Below are 17837 nucleotides of genomic sequence, written 5' to 3'. Positions count from 1 at the left end.
GCCAACCTAGCAGTTCGAAAGCTCGTCAAAGTGCATGTAGATAAATAGGTACTGCTCCGGCGGGAAGGTAAACGGCGTTTCCGTGCACTGCTCTGGTTTGCCAGAAGCGGCTTAGTCAGGCTGGCCACATGACCCGAAGCTGTACGCTGGCTCCCTCGGCCAATAAAGCGAGATGAGCGCCGCAACTCCAGAGTCGTCCACAACTGGACCTAATGGTCAGGGGTCCCTTTACCTGTACCAAAAATTTATAGAAATCCTCACTGCCCTAAAATTTAAGAAGTCGTTTAGAGTTGTACTATTCCAGAAAATTGAGAACTTTGCACAAACTCTGCATCAGCTTCAGAAAGAGGCAACAGAAAGGAGTATATCTACCATGGCTGCAACGGATCCTCAGGAACAAAATGAGTTTGATAATACTCTGGAAACCCAAGGAGCCTTGGAAGAGAGCAGGTCTACCAAGACCCTATGTACTCTACACATCAACCACATGAAACAAATCAAGTGCGTAGAAAACAGTAGACCATGATCCAAGAAAAGACACAATCCTTACTCATTTGTCTGGGAAATTAAAAAGCAGAGGAAGTGCAGCAAAGTCAATACAACAGAGGCCCATAATCTTATTTCAAAGCACACGATGAAGTGCCTGGACATCTATTATTTTATTATTAGTATAATGGGATGAAATCAAGGCACACTCACAGAAGAGTATCCTCATATAAAACATCTATTAAATTCCATATTGTACAATAATGAGAGGGAAGTATAAGCAATCGCTGTTCAGCCCCTACCCCTGGCTTCTGAGACTGGCCACACCCTTTGCAGTCAAAAGGACTAGAAACTTGTAAACTTAGGATGTTGGACGTCACATCCCAGCACCAAATTTCACACTTGTACAATGCAGTCCCACAGCAGATGGCATCACTCACTTTGGTCTCATGCAATGGACCAATAAGGGACAAAGATGGGTTATAAATATCTCAGAGCTAAACTACACATTACAATGCAGTCACATTTTGGCATGCCTGTTTCTTGCCTTCCCTTTAAAACAATAGAAAAAATAGAAATAAAAGTCAAGGGAGGGGCAGGAACTGGATCAGGAATGTGGGAGTGGGGCATTCATCCTTCTTCACTGTGGTCCTGATGAAAATCATCTCTCTGGAAGCAGCTATTTGCTCCAGGAGGGAAGCATTTTTGGGGGGGTAGTAGATCATGCCCCTTCATTGCCTTGTCATGGCGAAGGGGCTTGAATAGCTCAGAGAAGCTATGAGCTATGGCTTGCAAGGCCACCCAAGATGGACAGGTCATAGTCGAGAGTTTAGATTAAATGTGATCCACCTGGAGAAGGAACTGGCAAACCACTCCAGTATTTTGCCAAGAAAACTCCATGGACATAAAAAAGGAGAAGCTTTGAGAAGAAAGTGAGAGTTTCCAAGGCCTGCTCTGGTTCATGGGGTCACTGAGAGTCAAACACGACTAAGACGACGAAACAACAACAAGAAAGTAGATCATGACTGCTGCTGTGGAACAGTGTTGGCAGTGGAGGGTTGAACCCAGTAGCTGTGGCCCCAATCCTGATCCTCCCCAATTGCTACTTGGAGCAAATAGATATCTTAAATGTGATCCCTCATTAAAACAAGGTGTTCTTTGACTCTTACTCATCTGGAGATGAGCTACCTCACATCTTTTAAATTGTAACTGAGCACTCAAGCATATACCTAAGAACAAAAAAGAGTACAGGTGGGAAAGAAGTGCATTCATTTATTATTATTATTATTATTATTATTATTATTATTATTATTATTATTTATTAAATTTGTATAGGGACGCGGGTGGTGCTGTGGGTAAAAGCCTCAGCGCCTAGGGCTTGCCGATCGAAAGGTCGGCGGTTTGAATCCCCGCGGCGGGGTGCGCTCCCGTTGCTCGGTCCCAGCGCCTGCCAACCTAGCAGTTCGAAAGCATGTCAAAGTGCAAGTAGATAAGTAGGTACCGCTCCGGTGGGAAGGTAAACGGCGTTCCGTGTGCTGCGCTGGCTCGCCAGATGCAGCTTGTCACGCTGGCCACGTGACCTGGAAGTGTCTCCAGACAGCGCTGGCCCCCGGCCTATAGAGTGAGATGGGTGCACAACCCCAGAGTCTGTCAAGACTGGCCCGTACGGGCAGGGGTACCTTTACCTTTATTAAATTTGTATACCGCACTTCATCCGTAGATCTCAGGGCGGTTCACAACATAAAAATGCAAGATAAAATCAAAACATACATAATAAAAACAAAAACAAAGCAGTAACTTTCCCTCCCCCTCCCCCTCCCACAAACACATTTTAAAGGTTTCAGTTGTTAATCAGCCAAAGGTCTGGTTGAACAGGAACATTTCTGCCTGACGCCTAAAGGTGTACAATAAAGGTGCCAGCTGAATCTCCATTTAGATACCTGAATAACTCAAATCCCACTTTTCTTTATCAAAACAAACCCCAAGAGACCTATGGCACAAAAAACCAATAAAAACATGAAACCTTTTTTAATAATAATAATAATAATAATACAAAATGAAAAGCAGCAAAGACAATTGAATTAAAAGACACTGACGGTTGAAGAACAGATGCACCCCTGTTAAATATCGAAGTCACAAGGAACAGCACCATGCCAACGGAAGGCTTTCTGGGAAAAACAAAATTCCTTGCCAAGCATCTTAACTAGGGTAATATACAAGGCAAGGGCCCAGCGGGCATCTCTGAGGAGAGCATTCCACAGAGTGCTGCCGGATCACTGATCGGCTACAGTTCTCTGTTGCGCAGCCTGGCAGCAAACCTAGATTTGGCGCTGCGTAATGTGTGAAGGCCAGATTTGTTGAGAGCTGTCCTGTGCCCACTTTCTTGAGAGTAAGCCACCCTGAATTCAAGGGGGGATTACTTCTGAGTGGAATGGACTGGCAATCAATAAAACTGGCCCACTGTCTGGCGGTATGCTTAAAAGCTTCTGACACATCTGAGAGAACAACCTCTGCAGTATCTGAGCAGTGTACGCGACCCCAGATGTAAATATATAAAAATTTAAAATAGGTTGCGCGGAGGGGGGAGGAGAAGGGATCAGAGTGGTGCAGTCCCTGCCCTCCAGGGGCTATCCTGCCCAGGGCCCCTTAAACCTGTCGCTTCTTCTGCACAAAAAGTGTTGCCACTTGATTTGGGTGACTGTACAAAAACAGGCCCAGAGAATTCACATAAGCTCCCACCCATCTTGGGAGATAACTATTAAGAGAGTGTACAAGCTGAACTGGGAGCCATCTGGGTGTCTTCTGCTGCCATCACGCTTGCAAATGTGGGGGAGAATTTTGTACAGTTCTTCAGAGTGCCCTGCCAATTAACTGCATGTTAAACCAGCAAGGATTGTGGGGAAGGAAGGCAATTCGATTTCCATGGAACCTCAACCCCTTAGCCTCTTCTGGCAAAGGCTGTTAGCCATGCCAAATTATCTGTGGTCCCCAAGAGATGAGTGTGAACAGCTGTTGGGAAGACTGAGCTGGGAATGTTAAAATTCGTGGTGTAGCCCTCTCAGGCTGAAACCAAGCAGAGGCTGAGGTTTTCCAAGGTGAGAGCCATTTCATTCAACCTCGTCTAACATTTATCTCTGCTGATAATCACTAGAGCCCACCCCTTGAATCAGATTTGTTAACAGACCCTATATAATACAACAGCAACAGTAATAACAGAAATGTTGATAATGTTTCGCAGTTTCCACAGCACACCATGTCCGGCCAAAAATACCTGTCCTCTGAAAACCCCGACCCCATCATGACTGCCCTCAGAAAACACAACCTCACAATTAACTGATCCGAGACAGGAAACACCTCTGCTTTCTGACTGCTCAGGTCACAAAGATGAACAGAGCTCAGATGCAATTCCAGAAAGAAAAATACACTTTGCACAAACTTTGATATCTAAAGCAAACTCTCCCTCCGACCCAGGAAAAAAGAAAGAAATTAAACCAACCAAATAAAAATCAAACAACACAAGACTGTCAGCATGCTGGCAGATTAACAACTGCTGATATATGAATCTGGGCAAATACAGAATAATACTTGCTAATGGAGTGTATTGTCATTCTGGTTGTTGTGTGTGTTTTTTTTTTTTGGGGGGGGGGGGTGTAGGTTAATTATAAATCCCTCTGCCCTGGACTCTAATAACAAGAGATTTAAAAAGAAAACCTGCCAATTACTCTCATTATGTTAAGCCTTTGTTTCGCTCCCCTTCCCTCCCAATAAATCTATTGTTTTACACCCTGTTGTATGCCTGTCTCCTTGGCTAATGGGACTCCCATCACTCCTGTGGTAACACACAAGCTGTAGATAGCGTGAAGACCCTTTCACTCTTGTTGTTGTGAATAAGGACTGTGAAGGGTTGTCTCTAGTTCTACAGGGGGTCCACACACACGTACATTCACACACAAATACGATTTATGCACGCATCTGATGCCTGTATTACACACACACACACACACACACACACACACACACACACAATAAAATCATAGAAATGAATAATCCTGAAAAAAATGGAAAGACTTTAAATTAGATGCCTTGGAGATTTGTTACTGACATTTCCATGTTAGAAACAAACAGAGAGTTAGTCGCCCCCTCCACTCAAATACAGGAAAAAAAACACATTTGTTGTTATGAACATGCAAATCCCACTAACCTTTAATATATATATTTATATATCAGCATTAGTTTTTTAAATTTTTTTTAAAAAAAGAAATAATGCTCTTTTGCATTATGTTCCATGAAATATTAAATAGTCAAACACGGTCATTCTTCTGTACGCAGAAAAACAAGGCATGCACACAGATTCAGAGACATCCGTGCTCTGCTAACAGTGGTAAAGAAACACACACACACATGCAAAATTGTGCCCCAAAGCATGCATACTCAGGGTTTAAGCATCTGTTTTTTTAGCCAAAATAATTACTAGGTCATTAAAAACAAAGCCACCTAGCAATTATTGAAAGCATCTGTTCTTCATGCTCGCGTTGGCTTCCTCGCTTCCTCCTTTCCAAACAAGCAAAAATTAAGAGAGAGACACACACACGCGCGTGAACACAAACACACACACAAGCTGTGGCTTAGAAAAGCAGCAGTTAAAGAGAACAGAATGCACCAGGGTTTAAAGTGCTAGTTTCTTGAGCGTAAAAGAAGAAGATCCTGAAATTTAAAAAGCCAGATCGCATGCAGAAATTTGAGCTCCGTATCTTAACGGCATGCAATCTCCAAGAAGACAATTTCTAATTTAAATAAAAACATTTTTTTTTGGTAAAAAGAAAAAAGAAGAAAAAGTAATTGGTGCAAATGCTTGCCCCCCTCCTCCTCCTCCTTTATTATCATCATAATCATATTATTTTTTTTTTGTTTTTTCGACTAAGTCTCTTAAACCCTGCATGCTGCAGTGCTTAGCCTCTGGTCTGCATCGGCCGTGAGAGAAGAAGCTACCTGAGAGGATTCACAGTGCCATCTCATATCCATGTCTGCCTGGCTACCCTGCGTGCTTATAGCTTTTTTCTTAATTCTTAATGGAAATCCTAGGAAATTTAGTCCATCCTCTGAAATCAATACTGGTGACAGGAGAGCTTCCTGACTCAGTGGGAGATCGAGATGATAAATTGCCTGCGCATCAGCCCGGCCTATCAGTGCTCCGCACACAGATGGAAGACGAGAGGGTGGGGGGGTAGAAACAGAGCTCTGCTGGTCACGTGGGCGCAGGGAAGCCAATGGCTGGACTTCTGCTGCAAAGAGAGGATGCTGCAGTTTCTCCTGCGGATGAGGAGTGCTGTGCCTCACCATTGGGTACCACTCTAAAGGCAGCCTGTTTCCCCTCCTACCCGCCTCTCCGGCTTGCAGATGCGAGGAATACATTACGCGCTCGTATATTATACAATCACCTCCGCTCAGTTTCAGGTTTTCTGCAACTCCAACTGAATGTAATTAAGCCAGAAACTAAGAAGAAGACGACACGTTGGGAGCGATGGAGGAGAGAAATGAACTCCTCCACCGTAAATCCTACTTAAACTATTTTGATCTATTTCCCTTTGGCTGATTACTGTGTTTTTGCTTCCCATTAATTTGCAAGCTTAAACAGTGCAATTAGCACGCAGCCCTCAATCCAGGGCTGCCTCAGAAAACACACACACACACACACACACAACCTTCTGACTGTAATTATCATTTTTATGCCCCGGCTAATGAATGGCATTTTGCCTGTGTTATGTTTTATAATGAATGTTTTCTGCACGATGATTCCATGATGACAATTAGGCAATATTGAGAGATGTGTTATGGAGACGTTGCGGTGCCATTGAGAGCGGCACGTTTTTAAGAGAGACAAACCCATCTTGTGAGAGGCAGGCGTTTGCTTCTCTAAGGCAACAAAAGGGGGAGAAGCTCTGGCGATTCTTTCAGCGCTTCTTGCGCATAAGTAGGTCAGCAGACAAGACAGAACGGAATGATGTATTCAGCTTCAGAGTCCTGGATAAATTTAGGGAACCAGCTCATCAGATAAACAATGGGTGGCATACATTAGCCCTACTCAGAGTAAATCCACTGAAGTGAATGGGTCTACTCTGAGTGTAACTAATGTTGGCTATTAACCAGATTAATAAAGCTTTTGCATGGAATGGAGTGCATGCAGGAGGACTCAACAAACCAAGAGATATGGGGGTTCAGGTAACATAGATCCTGCCACATTCACTATTGGCTGCCTTAGCAGAACGAGCTGTTCCTTTTGGCATTTGAAAGATATAATTATTTACTGTTAACACTGCCCTCACTGCGAAAGTTACAATAATTCATCCACAAAGGAGTAAGGAAACATCTGGGATGCCATATGGGAAACCTTTTTTCCCCAAAGCACATCTGCTATCACTCATCAGTCAGCAATAAGCAGATATATTGCATGGTTCTTCAAGGTAAATTATGTTACAGGATCAGCTTTGATCAAGTTAAAGACGAAAAGGAAGAAGTGACAGAAAAACAAGAACCCCAAAATGCCTCCAAAATGCACACAAACAAGACACAAGCAATCAAAAAATCCACAAAAGAATCTGAGCTGGTTAAAATAATAATAATAATCCACTTTTATGTCCTAATCTGGCTATCCTGCTGCCCATATGAAAATCCAATACATTTCCAATAGATCTGCTTGCAAATCCCATTAACACACATTATGCCATGTCAAAAATATTGGCGTTCCTGTTATGTTTCAACCAGGCTGCGCCAAGCCCCTGGGGTTCTCTCAATATTTTCACCTTTACATCAAGTTGTAATTTTGTGACATGTTAACCCTTTCTCTCCAAACTAACTGTAGCCTGATGGCAAAATCATATTTCAATCTTTCACAGCAAGGCATTTCCACACTTGCAAGCCGAACATGTGCACAACCTATCTGTTTAAATAGCCCAAAGAATACAAAACCCATGATGCAGTGTGACCATTAGCAAAGCATGCATGTACAAAAAAGCATGAGAGTCTTTCATCAAAATCCAGAAAAGACACAGACACCTTTACTTGGAGATCATTCTTAGTCATTGCAGGCAACTGGAGGAATGGCTGTTTACATACCCCAGATACCTAATTTCTAAGTACAGATGCAAGGAAGGTGTGGAAGGAACAAAAACAAACTAACAACACCACCTCCAATAACCAATAGCCAAAAAATGTACATTGGGGAGAGGCTATAAGCACACACATAACACACATACCTGAACTCAGCTGAAATTGATTCACACATGTATGTTTATTATCATGTGATTGCAACATTCTCTTATCATTTGCATGTGCAAATGGTCCGTCATGGATAGAATCCCACAGAAATAGCATTCACAGCGTATGTTTAAATAAGGCACAGGTCACACCTGCAGCATACATTTAGAGTCATATTATACGACTTTCATTTTCATGGCTCCCCCCCAAAAAATATGAGGAACTGAAGTTTGTTAAGGGTGCTGATTGCCGTTAGGAAATCTCTATTTCCCTCTGAGAGCTATAGTTCCCAGAATTCCCTGAGAAGAGAGACTGATTGTTAAACCACTTTGGGAATTGCAGTTCAGCACTCTTAACTGTTTCTGTTTGTTACTGTGTTGTGTATTTTCGTGTTTATACTGTAAACTGCCCTGTGATCCTTGGATGACGGGCAGTACAGAAATTGAATAGATAATAATAAAATAATTATTATTTTTATAATAATTAAGGAAATCAGCCCTGAGTGCTCACTGGAAGGACAGATCGTGAAGCTGAGGCTCCAGTACTTTGGCCACCTCATGAGAAGAGAAGACTCCCTGGAGAAGACACTGATGCTGGGAAAGATGGAGGGCACAAGGAGAAGGGGGCGACAGAGGACGAGATGGTTGGATAGTGTTTTCGAGGTTACCAGCATGAGTTTGACCAAACTGCGGGAGGTAGTGGAAGAGAGGAGTGCCTGGCGTGCTCTGGTCCATGGGGTCACGAAGAGCCGGACACGACTAAAGGACTAAACAACAACAACACAATTCCCAAGATTCTCTGGGAGACATCAAATGATACGCTGCTTGCAAATCAATTGTGAATTCTGAAGTACGACTGCGTTTGAGTTTGTGTATCATTTTGGGAATTGTGAATTAGGTAGATTCATCTCTAAACGAATCAAGTTTCTCACCCTCCTCAATCTGCCTCCCTCATTATGAACATTCAGGAGGAATTTAAAAATATTCCTGTTTGCCCAGGCCCAGGATGAAAGAGACTGTTCCTGGCAATTATTACATGTGAGGTTATGCCATTGTTTTTCAGCAATTTTAGACAAAACTAATATTTTCCAGTGCGTCCCCTCATTTTATTTTTAATCGTGCTGGCTTCCCGTTTGGTTGTTTGCCCCCCTTGGCTCCTTTGGGAACACACAGGAACACTGGGTTTTGTCTTACACTCAATCAGACCATTGGTGCCTCTGACTCAATGCTGTCTACACTGGCTGGAAGGAGCTCTCTGGGGTTTCAGGTGGGGGGGGGGAATTCCCAGCCCTAGCTTGAACTTCCAAGAATTGAACATGGGATCTTCTGAATCAACGGAAGATAATTTACCTCTCAGCTACAACCCTATAACATTGGAACATGTTTGCTATGGCTACACTACGAACCCAGGAATCTGCCTTGTATCAAATCAGACCATTGAGCGTCTCCACTCCCATTGTTCAGCCAGGACACTGAGATCCAGCTCCGAGGGCCTTCTGCCGGTTCCCTCATTGCGAGAAGTGAGGTTACAGGGAACCAGACAGAGGGCCTTCTCGGTAGTGGCACCCACCCTGTGGAACACCCTCCCTTCCAATGTGAAGGAAATAAGTAGCTATCCTATCTTTAAAAGACATCTGAAGGCAGCCCTGTTCAGGGAAGTTTTTAACATTTAATAATAATAATAATAATAATAATAATAATAATAATAATAATAATAATAATATCTTTATTGTCATTACTCCCTCTCGGGGACAACGAAATTACTTAACGCTGTACTGTTTTTAATACTTGATTGGGAGCTGCCCAGAGTGGCTGGGGAAGCTCAGCCAGATGGGCGGGGTATAAATATATTATTATTATTATTATTATTATCATCATCATCATCATCATCATCATCTCTGACTGACACCAGCTCTCCAGGATTTCAGGGAATACCTGCAGATGCTGGGGATGGAACGTTGGAGATTTTTCTAGCAAAGTATGTTCTTAATTTTATAATTTTTAAATGACAAATAAGGACCAGCAATTTATACACTGAGAGGCACCCGTGGAAGAACTGTGAGCATGTTGCCTTTGGCCCAACACCCAATAGGTTATAAGGCATTATACTTTGTGCAAGTTTTTCTTCTTCTTCTCTCTCTCTCTTTTTGCTAAGAACCAATGAGTCATGACAGCTCCAAGGGTTAACGTTATCAAGTCCTCCTCTCCAGCTCCCTGAGGGCCTTTTGAGAATCACTCAAAACTACTTAGGATAATGAATGTCTACAGTAAGGAAGAAGACAAGTGATCTTCAGCACAGGAAAGACAAAATTAACTTAGCAATTATTCTAACAAAAGCTCAGAGAGCCCAAGCTCATTTTGAACTCGATTCCCACCATCCTCTCTGTCGGTTCCATTCTGGGGTAAAAATGTCAGATACTTCATCTCTTATTTAGTAATGCCTTGAAACTTGCTTCATTCTCTTTTGAGCCTCAATATATATATATAGCCACACACACCCACACACACCCAACATCTTGACCACAGAATCCTAGAATTGTAGAGTTGGAAGGTACCCTCAGGGTCATCTAGTCCAACCCCGTGCAATGCAAGTATCTCAACTGAAGCATCCATCCATTCCCTGTTTAGGGAAGTTTTTAATGTTTGATGTTTTATCGTGCTTTTAATATTCTGTTGGGAGCCACCCAGAGTGGCTGGGGAAACCCAGCCAGATGGGCAGGGTATAAATAATAAAATTATTATTATTACGCACAGTACATAGGCTTTCTGCCATGGCTAAGGGCCAGATAGGTCATCTGGCCTGAGCTGTTGAGAAGTGATAGATTAGAAATTGCATCTACTAATTATTAACTGTCCCATCCAATTACACTGATCTTAAAGAATGCTCCCAGTGCATTTCAGAGCACAATTCAAAGTGTTGGTGGTGACCTTTAAAGCCCTAAATGGCTTTGGCCATGTATACCTGAAGGAGCATCTCCACCAGCATCATTCAACCCAGACACTGAGGTCCAGCTCTGAGGGCCTTCTGGCAGTTCTCTCACTGTGAAAAGTGAGGTTACAGGGAAACAGGCAGAGGGCCTTCTCGGTAGTGGTACCCACTCTGTGGAACTCTTTGGATGTCAAGGAAATAAACAACTATCTGACTTATAGAAGACATCTGAAGGCAGCCCTGTTTTGGGAAGTTTCAAATGTTTGACATTTTATTGTGTTTTTAATATTCTGTTGGGAGCTGCCCAGAGTGCCTGGGGCAACCCAGTCGGATAAGCAGCAGCTCCAAACAGAATTATTATTATTATTATTATTATTATTATTATTATTATTATTATTATGTATCGTGTGCCACAGACCTTTGCTTGCCCAATGGAATGTGGCTTCCATCTCTGCTCCACTCAAAAAAAATCCGCTCGGAGAGGGGAGCGGTTGGGAAAAAAACCCCAGAACAGATTTAGGGGGCATAATAAAAAAAGGTAAAGGACCCCGGACACTTATGTCCAGTCACAGACGACTCTGGGGTTGTGGCACTCATCTCGCTTTACAGGCTGAGGAAGCCAGAGTTTGTCCACAGACAGTTTTTCCACGTCATGTGGCCAGCATGACTAAGCCGCTTCTGGCACAACGGAACACCAAAACCAGAGCAGTGCACGGAAACGCCGTTTACCTTCCTACCAGAGTGGTACCTATTTATCTACTCGCACTGGTGTGCTTCCGAACTGCTAGGTTGGCAGGAGATGGGACAAAGCAATGGGAGCTCACTCTGTCACAGGGATTCGAACCGCCAACCTTCCAATCGGCAAGTCCAAGAGGCTCAGTAGTTTAGACCACAGTGGCACCTGTGTCCCTAGGGGGCACATGGGGGGGGAGAGATTAAGAGGAAGGGAAGTTTCATTGTACAAGTAGACTGCTGTGTACGGACAGGGTGACTTTCTTGGATACGTTCCTAAATTAATAAATATGGTCCTGTGAGTAAGACATGGTAATATATATTTTTCTTTGAATAATTCCACAAATGCATCCCTTACATAACCGTCTGTGTGTCTCTGATGAATTGGTTTGCATCGACTTTGAAAATATAAAAAAGATTGTGCCTCTCAAGAATAAACATGTATGATTCACTGAGCGCAAGAATAATAACACCACCAGATTAAAGAATTGTATTTTTCCATTTTGCCACTTCTGTTAAATGGGAAGTTCTTCAGCTCATAGCTCTCATAAAACTCAGTCACTGGCTTCTGAGGAGCACTTCATTTTGCACATGGTTACAGCTGAAGACTGTGTGCCTACGCTTGTGTACATTGTGGAGGGTGAATTTTTACACAGAGGAGAAGGTTGTGGGTGGAGAAGGAGAATATTTTGGATGCAGAGTATCTTGACTTCGGTAAGGCTTTTGACAACGTCCCCCATGATAAGCTGGTAAAATGTGGGCTAGATTATATTCCTGTTAGGTGGATTTGTAGCTGGCTGAACCCAGAGAGTACATACTAATGGGTCTTTAAAGGTAAAGGTAAAGGTACCCCTGCCCGTACGGGCCAGTCTTGACAGACTCTGGGGTTGTGCGCCGGTCTCACTCAAGAGGCCGGGGGCTAGCGCTGTCCGGAGACACCTCCGGGTCACGTGGCCAGCGTGACATCGCTGCTCTGGCGAGCCAGAGCCGCACACGGAAACGCCGTTTACCTTCCCGCTAGTAAGCGGTCCCTATTTATCTACTTGCACCCGGGAGTGCTTTCGAACTGCTAGGTTGGCAGGCGCTGGGACCGAACAACGGGAGCGCACCCCGCCACGGGGATTCGAACCGCCAACCTTTCGATCAGCAAGCCCTAGGCGCTGAGGCTTTTACCCACAGCGCCACCCGCGTCCCACAATGGGTCTTTACCATCCTGGATAAAAGTGAAAATTGGGGTGCCACATGGTTTTGACCTGGGCCCATTGTTGTTCAATGTCTTTATAAACAACTTGGATGAAGGAATCAAGGGGGTGCTCATCAAATTTGCAGATGACACCAAAATATTCTGAAAACAGAATTGGGGTAGAATATGACCTTAACAACTTGAAGAACTGGGCCCAAGCTAACAAAATGACTTTCAAAGGGACAAATGTAGATTCGGTACTTAGGCAGGAAGAACCAGCTGCACAGCTTGGCTTGACAGCAGTACATGTGAAAAGGTGGTAGACCCTTCTTCCTTGGAAGTTTTTAAATAGAGGCTGACTGGCCGTCTGTCTGGGATTCTTTAGCTGTGATTCCCGAATTATTGCAGGGGGCTGGAGCAATCCACCCTGATCAACAAAGGCTGGTGACTTCTGATCTAAAATGTGAGTAGTGTTAGACTAAAGTTTACCATCTTGCTTTAAGTCCCCACCCCAAAGGCTTCGATTTAGAGATTTCTATTTCAGGAAGGGACGCAGGTGGCACTGTGGGTTAAACCACAGAGTCTAGGACTTGCCTATCAGAAGGTCGGCAGTTTGAATCCCCATGACGGGGTGAGCTCCCATTGCTCGGTCACTGCTCCTGCCAACCTAGCAGTTCGAAAGCACCTCAAAGTGCAAATAGATAAATAGGTACCGCTCCGGCGGGAAGGTAAACGGTGTTTCCGTGAGCTGCTCTGGTTCGCCAGAAGCAGCTTAGTCATGCTGGCCACATGACCCAGAAGCTGTACGCCAGCTCCCTCAGCCAATAAAGCGAGATGAGCGCCGCAACCCCAGAGTCGGCCACAACTAGATCTAATGGTCAGGGGTCCCTTTAGCTTTACCTATATCGGGAAGACAGAGTTTGGAAACCTTTCTCAGTCTGAAGGCTACACACCTTTTCCAGGGCCAAATGCCATTAAAGGATGGAGCCATTGGCAAAAATTGGTGGAGTATTTATTGCAGAAGTTACCTTTATATTAAGTACAGTAAGCTAGTTTCTACACACAGTAGGCTAGTTTCTACACACACACACACTTCTTTCCTCTATCAGACAAGGAAGAGGTGCTATCAGAGTTCAAGGGCAAAATCTCTCCAGGCAAAAATGCTTGGAGTGCATAGAGGAGTCAGTGAGGGGGTGTGGCCTGTGGAGAGGGGGAGTGGCCTATGGAGATTTCCAAGGGCCAGACAGAACATACTGGAGGGCCACATTCAGCCCTCACAGCTTATGTTTTCCCACCTCTTCGGTAAAAGTCTGCAGCAGCGAAAACATTTTTGGGACAAAGTTGCCACAAACTGTTGAGGAGGCACCTGCATAATAACTTTACAAGACTCTTCCTGAAACAAAGGAGAATGCTTTCCCATTGGTATAATTAGCCAGGCTCTTTTTCGCAGTGACCGCCTTCTCGTTTTCAGCAGTGCCGATTCCATTTGCAAAGGTTGCCTACCTATAACTAAAACAATAGTGTCGCCTCCGCAGTTCCGCACACTAGGAAATACATTATTTACTGATGAATTCGGAAGTTATGAAAACGTAATTAGAAGGGCCCACCTAGGCCGCTGGGTGACTTGCTCCTGAAATTATTGAGATGATTTAAAGAAAGAAACAGAGCAAAACAAGCTGAGTGGGATCCTGTGCCATATCACTTGTTTTTGCAAAACTCCGAGATGGATTTCTGCAATATATTGTTGCTTTCAGATGAAGGGCTCTCCTGAAATTCAGGAACCACAGTGCTCATTTCACACTCCTCTGAGGATTCCGTTTTAAGTGACTATTACCAGAGCTGCCCAGCCAAGTAACTACTTTGGACAAGAAACAATCACTGCTCACCTTGCTGGAATTAAAAGTTCTGTGCCTGACAAAGTTCTGCTCAAGGTAGTCCCATTGAAATTACCTGGACCTAAGTCAGTCACATACATTCATTTCAATGGGTCTGCTCTGAGGATAACAAACACTGGGATGCAACCCAATAATAGTAATAATTCTGCTTTCTATTTTTGAAAGTTGCTTGTCTATCTGTCCGCTATGCATTTGGACGCCTTTTAAGGTATTGCAACCAAATCTTGCACCATTCTTCCTGAGATCAAGGAATATAGTAAGGAAAGGGCTTGGAAGGCTGTGTCCACTGTAGAAACCTTACACTGGTATTGATTATTTCATTAAAATTTAAGTACCTCTTCTCTGTCCTTGTTCTCCTTAAGCTGGGAGTTACATCGAACAGTGTCACTCAATTTTATTATCCCTTTCCTGATTTATCCTCTCTACTGGTGACACTTCCTCTTCACATCTCCTCCTTCCTGTAAGGATCTTGCAGGTGCAACTCTTTGGCTTGCCACATTCTACCCCTCTTTTGCCCTTACAAGCCCTCAGAAACACCTGTAGTTACAGACTGCCGAGACCATATAACACCGGTCTTGAAAGACCTACATTGACTTCCAGTACGTTTCCGAGCACAATTCAAAGTGTTGGTGCTGACCTTTAAAGCCCTAAATGGCCTCGGTCCAGTATATCTGAAGGAGCGTCTCCACCCCCATCGTTCTACCCGGACACTGAGGTCCAGCACCGAGGGCCTTCTGGCGGTTCCCTCACTGCGAGAAGCCAAGTTACAGGGAACCAGGCAGAGGGCCTTCTCAGTAGTGGCACCCTCCCTGTGGAACGCCCTCCCACCAGATGTCAAAGAGAACAACAACTACCAGACCTTTAGAAGACATCTGAAGGCAGCCCTGTTTAGGGAAGCTTTTAATGTTTGATGTATCACAGTATTTTAATATTCTTTTGGAAGCCGCCCAGAGTGGCTGGGGAAGCCCAGCCAGATGGGCAGGGTATAAATAATAAATAATAATAAATTATTATTATTATTATTATTATTATTATTATTATTATTATTATTATTATTACAGCTATCACCTTTACAAAACAATTCCTGTCTTGACCTTACCTAGCCAGTTAAATCAAAACAATACTTATTCCTGGAGTTCACATTCTTCCCTAAAATGTATATGGAAGTGTGTGCCTGTGAGTCAAGGCTGCCCCAAGACATTGCAATGCCTGAGGCAGAAAATCCAAATGGCGTCCCTTTCCTGCTAATTGTCTATTCTCCTATTCTGTTCCACGAGGCTTGCCTAAGAGAATTTCCCAGGGTCTTCCGCCCTGTGGGTTTGATCTGCCAGTTTCCTACTCTACCACCCTTAACTGGAGTGTCACTTTGTGAGTGTGTGTGCACACATATGTGTGCTCCTGTATGCAAGGAAAACCGCTACGGAGTTCCCATACAATAGTTGCCACTAGACAGTAGACACCTGAAGGAGCATTCCACCCCCATCGTTCTTCCCTGAGGTCCAACGCCAAGGGTCTTCTGGCGGTTCCCTCATTGCGAGAAGCCAAGTTACAGGGAACCAGGCAGAGGGCCTTCTCGGTGGTGGCGCCTGTGGAACGCCCTCCCGTCAGATGTCAAAGAAACAAACAACTATCTGACTTTTAGAAGACGTCTGAAGGCAGAAGAAGAAGAAGAAGAGTTTGGATTTGATATCCCGCCTTTCACTCCCCTTCAGGAGTCTCAAAGCGGCTAACATTCTCCTTTCCCTTCCTCCCCCACAACAAACACTCTGTGGGGTGAGAGGGGCTGAGAGACTTCAAAGAAGTGTGACTGGCCCAAGGTCACCCAGCAGCTGCATGTGGAGGAGCGGAGACGCGAACCCGGTTCCCCAGATTACGAGACTACTGCTCTTAACCACTACACCACACTCTGTGCCCTGTTTAGGGAAAATTTAAATATTTGATGAATTATTGTATTTTAATATTTTGCTGGAAGCCACCCACAGTGGCTGGGGAAACCCAGCCAGATGGGCAGGGTATAAGTAATAAGTTATTATTATTATTATTACTAGCAGTACACGTGAAAAGGATCTAGGGGTCTTAATAGACCACAAGCTTAACAGGAGTCAACAGTATGATGTGGCAGGAAAGGAAAGGAAAGAAAAGGAAGGTAATGATATTCTAAACTGCATCGACAGAAGTATAGTGTCCAGACCAAGGGAAGTCATAGTACTGCTCTATTCTGCCTTGGTCAGACCACACCTGGAATACTGTGGCCAATTCTGGGCGACACAGTTTAAGAAGGATATTGACAAGCTGGAAAGTGTACAGAGGAGGGCAACCAAGATGATCAAGGGTCTGGAAACCAAGACTTATGAGGAACCATTGAGGGAGTTGGGTATGTTTAGCCTGGAGAAGAGGAGACTGAGAGGAGATAGGATAGCCATCTTCAAAAATCTGAAAGGCTGTCACACAGATGATGGAGCATTCTGCTGCTTCACAGGTGAGGACCTGAACCAATGGCTTCAACTTACAAGAAAGGAGACTCCTGACTAAATATCAGGAAGAACTTCCTGAGAGTAAGACCTGTTCAACAGTGGAACGAACTTCCTCGGGAAGTTGTGGACTCTCCTTCCTTGGAGGTTTTTAAGCAGAGGTTTGGACTAGATGACACTTAGGGTCCCTTTCAACAGTGCAGTTCTGCGTATAACTGTGTCTTTGAGCCAGTCCCAATGGAAGGGCTGAGCCCACAGAGACAGCTTTTCCATAAATTACAACGGCAAATCCAACTGCAATAATTGCAGTGCTGCTTGGTCATGTGAACACCCACAACACTTCTCGACAGTAGTTAATCACACCAGCAGACCAGAGTTAACTAACGGTGTTATCATTAATATGGAAACTGGTTGTATGTGTGTGTGTAACCTAAATGGGGATAATTGCCCATCTTTCATCACATGGAGATTATGAAGATAAATACACCGCAAACTGATGGGGACCAGATAAGTACATATGATTGATTGATTTTCTAATTAATCCTTACATACGCGCTCAATTAACTCAGCAAACAGCAATATGCAGGGACAACTGTACAGGTTGTTACATCCAGCTCCATAATTTTTGTCTCATTGACTTGGATGCATCACATTTCTTAGACTTTCAAAATGTTAACATGTCCTGATTGTTCACAGTTGACTAGATTACCCATGAGTGCTCATTTTCTTTTTTCTCTTTAGGGCAGAGGGTGGGTGGGGGGAGTAAGTTGAAACTATTATTTAAGTGCTGAGCTTGTAGCACAGTTAAGCACAAGAGGCCTGATTTTCAAATAAAGGGGAAAGAAGATTCTGAAATTTCGCCCCTTGTCACGTATGCTGCAGCCCAAG

At 44.0% G+C, this 17837-nt stretch overlaps 1 protein-coding gene across 33 annotated transcripts in view; it reads right to left on the bottom strand.

Moving 5' to 3' along the window:
* The window catches only part of NRXN1 (neurexin 1), a 985083-nt gene that overhangs the window by 59634 nt on the left and 907612 nt on the right, over window positions 1-17837 (bottom strand). Inside the window, exon 1 of one of the 33 annotated variants that reach the window (XM_028725069.2) lies at window positions 5476-5680. The exons of 31 other annotated variants lie outside the window; for them this stretch is intronic. In XM_028725069.2, the coding sequence (XP_028580902.1) occupies window positions 5476-5508 (33 nt within the window). In that variant the 5' untranslated portion in view covers window positions 5509-5680. Of the gene's footprint in view, window positions 1-5475; window positions 5681-17837 lie in introns of those variants that run through there. One more of the 33 variants, XM_028725068.2, reaches the window with a different exon arrangement.

The sequence above is a fragment of the Podarcis muralis genome, chromosome 3 (genome assembly GCF_964188315.1).
Source record: "Podarcis muralis chromosome 3, rPodMur119.hap1.1, whole genome shotgun sequence".
NCBI classification, from domain to species: Eukaryota; Metazoa; Chordata; class Lepidosauria; order Squamata; family Lacertidae; genus Podarcis; species Podarcis muralis.
The sequence above is the reverse complement of the archived record's forward strand: the minus strand, read 5'-3'. Positions and strand labels throughout refer to the sequence as shown.